At 41.1% G+C, this 7,881-nt stretch overlaps 1 protein-coding gene across 1 annotated transcript in view; it reads left to right on the forward strand.

The window, feature by feature from the left end:
• The window catches only part of TBC1D4 (TBC1 domain family member 4), a 133,744-nt gene that overhangs the window by 72,095 nt on the left and 53,768 nt on the right, over positions 1–7,881 (forward strand). Inside the window, exons 7-8 of the mRNA XM_019529797.1 lie at positions 3,187–3,297; positions 3,795–3,914. Coding sequence (XP_019385342.1) covers positions 3,187–3,297; positions 3,795–3,914 — 231 coding nt within the window. The remainder of the gene's footprint in view (positions 1–3,186; positions 3,298–3,794; positions 3,915–7,881) is intronic.

Below are 7,881 nucleotides of genomic sequence, written 5' to 3' on the forward strand. Positions count from 1 at the left end.
CACCCCCCCATGTCCTGCTGGGGTGCACACAATGGCAGGAGCCACCCCTTGGGCAAGTCGCGGCTCTGTCCCACACCTGCCTCGCCCCAGCTGGGCAGCGCCTGTCCAAGCCCCACTCCCTCCCTTACTGCAGGGGCCTTAATCTATCCCCCTATGCCCCTTCCTTCCTTCCCTCCCATTCTGCCACACCACATCTACCAGCTGCACGCAGCTGTCCAAACTGCCTGGTTGTGCTTCTCACTGCCTATGCACTGTTCTGTGGCTGCGCGCATGGACAGGCCACTTATTGGCCCCATCAGGCCAATTTCCAATACAGTCAATTTTCTTTATATCAGTCCTGTTCTGATATCAGACTGTTTGTTGGGTTTTTTTTTATCTGTGCACCTCTATTGACTTTGTTAATTAAACAACAACTGAGCACCAGAATGAACGCACACCAGAAATATATCAAGACAGGAATACCCAATTACCTTTTGGGGGGCTCATTTCTCACAAGACAGCCACACTCTGTCCAATCTCTCAGTTCCAGTCCTCAAAAGGAATTTACAAAACAACTTTTGTAGATAAGCCTACAAACTTCACTTCATAAATCTACTGGATACAAAAAAATCATGGATAAAATATAGATATTGGATCTATGGCACATTTATAACCTGCCTACCATCAGATTAACCCCAAGAAACCTCTCTACACTTTACCAGTTGCATTCTATCAGCAGGTCAACACCCCCCACCCCCTTCCACCTACCTGTCTTGCACCTATTGTCTCCCATCTCTCTGATCTTCATTGCCACACACTTGCATTTTCACAGACCTGTATTTTGCATCTTGGCTTCCATTCCATCCAGGAGAACACAGCACAACAGCAGAATCTCCCTAAGCCTGGAGAAGGGTGTTTGTGCTCAAAAGCTTGCAAAGAACATTTTTTTTCAACTATTTAGTTGGTCTAATAAAAGATAGGCACATTTGGATAAATGTGATATGTCCTTAGACCAACATGGCTACAACCAACACCCCTACCATAAATTGTTACAATTATATGGTTTTATATGCTGAGTTTCCCCAACAAAGGCTCAGAGCAGTTTCCAGTAAGAGAACAGAACAACTTGAGGGCAAAAAAAATCAAAATGAGACCCACTAAACAGTCTGAACCAGGCTTTGCTTGTTAAGTGGTCTGCTGAAATAGGAAGGTCTTGCAGCACTTTCAAACAATGTCCATGCTCGGCCTCTGGCAGGCCTCAAGGAGGGACTTTTTGTAGAACTGAGGAGCAGCTGCTGAGAGAGCTCTCCCATGTGTGTTTGCTGAGTGGACTTGATATACTATTGGTTCTTATATGAGGTTGCTTTCAACTAACTTTGGAGATCATGGTGGGGCTTAAGGGAGAAAGCAGGAGATCATGGTGGGGCTTAAGGGAGAAAGCAGTCCACATGCCACATGTTCTGAAGAGTTTTATAACATGATAAAATGGCCATCCAGCCACAAAGAGATCCAGACTTCTGGGATGGTTTTGTATCGTGCCTTAAATTGACCTTGTGGCATGTGCCAGACATAGGCTACTGCGTATCTGAGCCAAACTCTCAGCTTAGTCTTGAGATCACACGGTAGCCACAGATTTAGGATCCAACTGTCTTCTGTCTGATTTTCCATGGGACAGCTCTGAGTCTCCAGCCAAGACGGGGCCATCCTAGGTCTAAAAACTGCATGTACACCTGAGCTACATACTTGGTGTTTAAAAGCCTGTGGCCTTGGGGAGCCCAGGATCAGGGAGAACCTCTCTGGCTGGTGTCCTGACAGCCCAGATAAGCTGTCAGGACATGGTGTTTCAAAGCCTGTGCCATGGGAATCCAAAATTAGGAGAGTGTTTCCAGCCTGGTGCTTTATATGTGGCTTTTAAACTTGGTTCTTTCACACCCAATTCTAACTCTCAGCTGAGCACCAAGATTGGGCCTTGGAAGCCCCCTGGTGTCCATGAGGAATTTTATGGCCCATCCCAAATGCTGTGCATCCTCCCAGGCATATATGGCATGGCAGGGCGTGCAGTTTTTGGAGACGGGACTATATCCCATGGATTCTAATGACACTTTTTGTTTACCAGGGACCTGATTTGCCAGGAAGTTGTCAGACTGAGCATCTCGCACACTCCAAATAATGAAGAAATACAGGCAATAGATGCACTCCAACTCCGTAGGTTTTTCTAACAGAAGCAAAATAATGAGGCTTCATAATTTAACTTACATATGTGTTTTGCTTCAGGAAATTCATGGTATAAACAAGTACAGTGGACTGAACAATGACACTTCAGTTAACGGCACATTTGTTTCTGCAATGCCGTCTTTTTCCTTCCATTAAAGAATTCTTGCTCCCCTTTGACTAGGAAATCTCTTCTTTGTGAGAGCTTGGGAAAAATAAAAACCCATTCTAAATTCCCTTAAATTTGACAAAGTACATGTTAAAATGCGTTCTCAAGCAAGGGACAGAGGTAACTTAACTACTTCAAAAGAGGAAGAAGCAGGGGTTGCCTCTTGGGAGAGCATGAACACTTATGCTGTAACTGTTACCTCTGCCTTCTCTTTCCATGTCACGAATAAGCTATTTTTCTGTAAATTCCATTAATTTAGTCCAGAAGGAAATGAGATTAAAGTTACAATGTTTTACTTGTATTTCTACAAGAGTATGTAGACGTAAGTTACCTAATACTATTACCATGAAGCCATATGGTTTCTTTATGGCACAAGTCTGGCTCAGTGCAGTGGCTCACTTCTCCTGGTTATCTGATATGCTGATGAACAGTTTGATAATGTACTGTTGTTCGTAGTGTGCTTGGCACAAAGGGCACTTTTGGAAAAAAAACAGTGCCAAGTTCCAGTTTTAGAAATGACTTGAGCTCCTGTAAACCTGTCCTTCAAAGTATTTGGGTCTCTAAGAAGGTAGGGCAGTTCAGATTTCAGTCTAAAGTAATCTTCAGAAAGGGACTTTTGCTTTATAACGCCTGTCTGTTTTTACAGAGCAATACATATGTACCAAATGGTGTCATAAGCCCCTGGTTCAATTAGTTTGTTAGGTATCTAAAGTGAAAATACCGATACTGCTTATGAATATGCGGTTGGTACATAGTCTCATTGGTAGCTTGACTTCTAAGAACAGTTGTGGCAAGTCACCTTCTCTAAAACTGTCTGCTCTTGATAGAAAATGAAGCCTGCCAATGACCAGGAAGAAAATGAGCTTGTGATCTTGCATCTGCGGCAGCTGTGTGAAGCTAAACAGAAGACGCACATTCATATTGGGGAAGCACCACTGGTACAACATTTGTGTGTTCTGCTAAAACCTTAACTATTGCAAGCAGGGTGGTATTGGAATACTTCTGTGGGCACTGAAGCTTTTGAATGACTTGTCTGCTTATCTTAACTATACAGTTCTGCTTTGTGTAGAGATGCTAAATTTTAAAATTTGTATTTATGTGGCTTTTTTCTGCTCATCCAAAAAAGCCATGAGCAGTTACTGTAGGTCTAGATTTCAGTAGGAGGGACAGTAAGACCAAACCACTAACTTTTAAGCACAGTAAGAGATTGATTGGTAAGAGAAGAATGCATGAAACTTCACTTCATTATCTAGGTAATTTTTTTTTTTTTTTTTAAAGAAAAAATGCTGGGAGGGAAGGGGAGGCATAGATAGCTAGTTTCCTATAGGTTAGATTTTTTTTTTTTGTGCTCAGGCCATGTTGTTTTAGTTCTTAGAGACCTTCAGTTACCTAAAGTGTGGTCAAAACTGATATATGCCCTTGCTTATTTCAACAGAACATTTCTGGCAGTGCAATTCCAGAAAACACTGCTAGTGGTGGCAGATTTAAACTTGACATTCTAAAAAACAAAGCCAGGAAATCCTTGACTAGCTCCCTGGAAAATATCTTCTCTAGGGTAAGATTAACCACTTGTCATTTATTACTTCCAGATATCCTTGACAATGAAAACCAAAGCAGTGTGACCTTATTATTTCTGGGTTTTAGTTCAAATGTCGGATTGTATGTGTAACATCTGATAACTTCAGATTTAATCTGTTTACATGCTTCTCATAGATATGCACAGAAGAGGGAAAAGTGCTTTAGGAGCAATTTGTGAAAAATTAGTGTCCGGCAGCAGTAACTGAGGTGACTGGAGGGATGATGAAAATTCATGTTATTGTCAATCCAAATGGTTGATTACAGTTCTGAAGGAAATTGATTGATTGTGGGAGGAGGTAAAAGCATCACTATTTTGATCTTTTTCTAGTGAAGTGTATTTCAAGGCTGTAGCTTTATTTTTTTTTAACTGTTTAATATTTCATTCTAGGTCCTATACAAACATAATGTTAATTCACATAATAAACTATGCATTTTACCCCTAAAAGTATAAGGGGTTCTCATTCCATCATGTTAGTCAAGCTGTAACATTAAAAGCTACAAGCAAGCAGAAAAGCCCTCTACCATACAGTGTATATTTACTTCTAAATGTGGTGGTGGTTGTTAGTTGCTTGGTTTGGTTGTTTTGAAGGGGGTTGTTTTTTTTAATTCAGACTATAAAAGGCTATTACCATGTGACAGCAGATAGCAGAAAGAAAAGGAACAATGAAAAAAGGTGCAGGAGTGATAATCTGTCAGCATCTACATGCTCTTAGACTGCTAGGTGGGGTAATCTGCATAAATGGATGGCCTGTGCCTGTAGAAGTACACTGTAACTGAAGGATTTAGGCCTCAGTTCAGTAAGGCGTTCCCAGTTATCCTGCAAAGAATCTGGTAACATGATATACTCATGGGTGGATCTAGACTTTTGAAAAGTGGAGTGTACATAGTGAGGTGCATCACTTATAAAGCAATACCATTTTTTCCAGTTAAATAAACTAGAAGCTTTCCTAATATGCTGCAGCCATATTATTCAGTGTAAGACTGAAGCACAAACGCATAACTTCACTGAAATGAATTGACAATCTGCAGGGGTGTGGAATAGCTGCTCGTAACAGACTGTAGAATTGGAAAGCAAAGGATACAACTGATGGAACGTCATGGCCATTTAGAAAGAAGACACCTGTAGAATGAAGAGTTTAGAAGGGATCAGGTAGATTTATAATGAGCCATGAAGTCAATTGACTCCTTCAACACTGCCTGAGAAGAAATGCTGCTGTCACTGCCAGACAGTTAGTTGGTTTTGAACTTTTGGGAATCAAAGGGGGTGGGGTATAAGTACACCAGTGAACAACTGGATCCTCCCCTGGATGTACTAGTCACAACTAATAACATTGTTTAAGTAGCAAAAATGTCTTGTTTTGTCTCTACTCAAGCACTTCATATACTTACCTCTTTAAGCACATGTAGTCCCACTAAAATCTGGAAATACCCTGGCTTAAATTTTTAGGAATAGGCTTTAAATGCCTTGATGGACTGGGGCAATAGCTAGCATTATTTAGATCACTTAAATCTGACTATACGTAAAGATGAGGATTTTTATAGCGCTTGTAAGACACTAGAAGAACATGACCTGTGCACAGAAAAGTGGGTGAAAAACAGTACTTGAAAGATCTGTACAATTCTAGTAGTTGGAAATATCAAATAGTGATAGATGGCCATATCTGCACTGTTGGATTTATTTATTTTTCCATGTCCACAGAGAATATGACTCTTAGAGCCAGATTAGACGAGGTTTTTTGGGTGAATCTGATATATTTTATTAGACTAATTTAACTGGTTGGGGAAAAAAAATTATTAAGCAAGCTTTCAGGTTCAAAAACGCTTAGTCAGGCTAAGGAAGTTTCAGCAGAGCCGGATTATGCTTTCATGAGTTTTTCAATAGGGGATGCTGTTGTAGAGCAGGTGTTCTGGGGATGGGGTGTCTGTAGGAGAAGAATGGCCCAACAAACACTCTGACTAGGGACAGACATTACATAAACCAGTTTAAGTGTTCAGAAACTGGTTTAAACCTGTAACAGAACAAATGTTCCATGCACATAAACCCGCTTTAGATAAACCTGGTTGAATGTAGTATAAGACTTAACTGATTTGGGTCAAACTGGTTTATGCAATGTCTGTCCCAGACCTCTTGCTGGTTTGAGTTGAATCAGACTCTGCAGCATGCTCTCTGGGCTGGGTGAGGCTCTGCTTCACAGCAGAGCTGGCCCCTCCTGTCTGCTCCCTGGCTGCAACTCTGGCAGAGGCTTGCAAGCACAGCAACATCTGCCTGGCTTCCTCCTGCTTCCCACTACCTGCTAAGCAGGAATCCCCTATCCCTTCTGCCTTAAACAGACACCTCAGCATTAGCTAGCAGACCACATGCTGGCTGTGATCCTTGCTGTGGCAAATAGCAGTGTCGGGTTAGGGCTTTTTGGAGCCAATCAAAGCTCAGCGGGTAATGTCCCTCTCTTCCTTCTTTAAGAAGAGCTTGAACTAGTGATAGGCTGTTTTCTGATGGGGTGATGTGCTGATAACACAACTGGTAAATGCTCTGTTATCTAGGGTGGGGAACCCCTCTCTAATCCTGCTGGGGCCTGGCTACACCCCATTCAGCTCAGCACTGGAAGGGAAGGAAGGACTGCTCTAGCGCCAGGGTAACTGCTTCAGTAGTGTTTTTTATAGTGCATAGTAGAAGGAATCTTGTATGGTCAAGGTTGGACAAAATCACCTGCATGGTTGTCTGCAATTCTTAGAGTGCACCTAGACCTTCCAGAGTCCACTATCATAGAGTATCTGGTCATGTGGTATATTCCTAATAAGTGCAGGATTTTGGAGTGACACATGCCTTGCAAACGTAACTACAGTGGATTTAGAAAATCATCATGCCAGAATTTTGCAAGCTAGACATTGGTTCAACGGGATTTTTTTCCTTCCATTCCCGTTAATGGCTTCATTAATATAAAAGTGAGTTAAGAAATATCCTGCAAGACTGATAAGGAAATGATACACGTCCTAATATTTGGAACAGGAACAACTTTTTTGTGTATGCTGTCTAACACAAAGTTCTGACTGCCAAGTGCTTTGTTAAATACAAATTTAAAGAAATACAGCACAACTTCTCTTGTTCCTTTTTTGCCATCTGTGTTGTAAAATATATTTGCTTTGTGGGGCAACATCTCTGTATGTCTCTTTTGCAGTGCCTATGACTGATCCAAGGGTTAGACTTTAAGTATTTATCTGTTTACCTCCCAGTGATTTCCATGCTCTCTGATCCTCTTTTTGCTCCCCCAATGAGACATGCATAAATATCTAGTGTCACCATGGTATTAAAGTTAATAATAAAACTTATCTTCATTTTAACTTGGTAAGGAAAAAACTTGACTAGTTTAAAAGACAACTTATTATCCTTGAATAAAATCTTCTTCTAAGCTTTTGTTGCAGGCAAAAAGTTATTAGTTATTTCATAGTTACTTAATGTTTTATTTTTTTAAGGATGTGCTTATAGAGCTTCAATTTTTAAAGGTATTCAAACCTTTTTTTTTTTTTTAAACCTCCACACTTAAGTTGTACTTGTTGCATCTCTCATGGTACAAAGCTACTTAATTAGGATAGTGCCATTCATGTCAGTTGAACTTTCACAGCATCTGACAAAGTGAACTTGGGTTCACAAAAACCTGTGATGGGCAGTCTTATTCAGTTAATTTATAAAAGTGCATATCTACCCTATCTTATGATTACCAGGATCCTGGTTTTCTCTGACATCCCCAATTTTCGGTTAAAAAACCAAAACAACACCCCCACCCCCCCTGCACAAATCCACACTTTTCCGTGACTTAAATCATAGAAGTAAGGTTGGAAGGGACCTTGTAGATCTTCAAGCCCGACCCCCCGCCTGGGCGGGAGAAAAGACTGGACTCAAATGAGTCCAGCCAGGTAGGCATCAAGCCTCTTCTTAAAGACCCCCA

Source organism: Crocodylus porosus, unplaced genomic scaffold, assembly GCF_001723895.1.
Source record: "Crocodylus porosus isolate Cpor-Errol unplaced genomic scaffold, CroPor_comp1, whole genome shotgun sequence".
Lineage (NCBI taxonomy): Eukaryota > Metazoa > Chordata > Crocodylia > Crocodylidae > Crocodylus > Crocodylus porosus.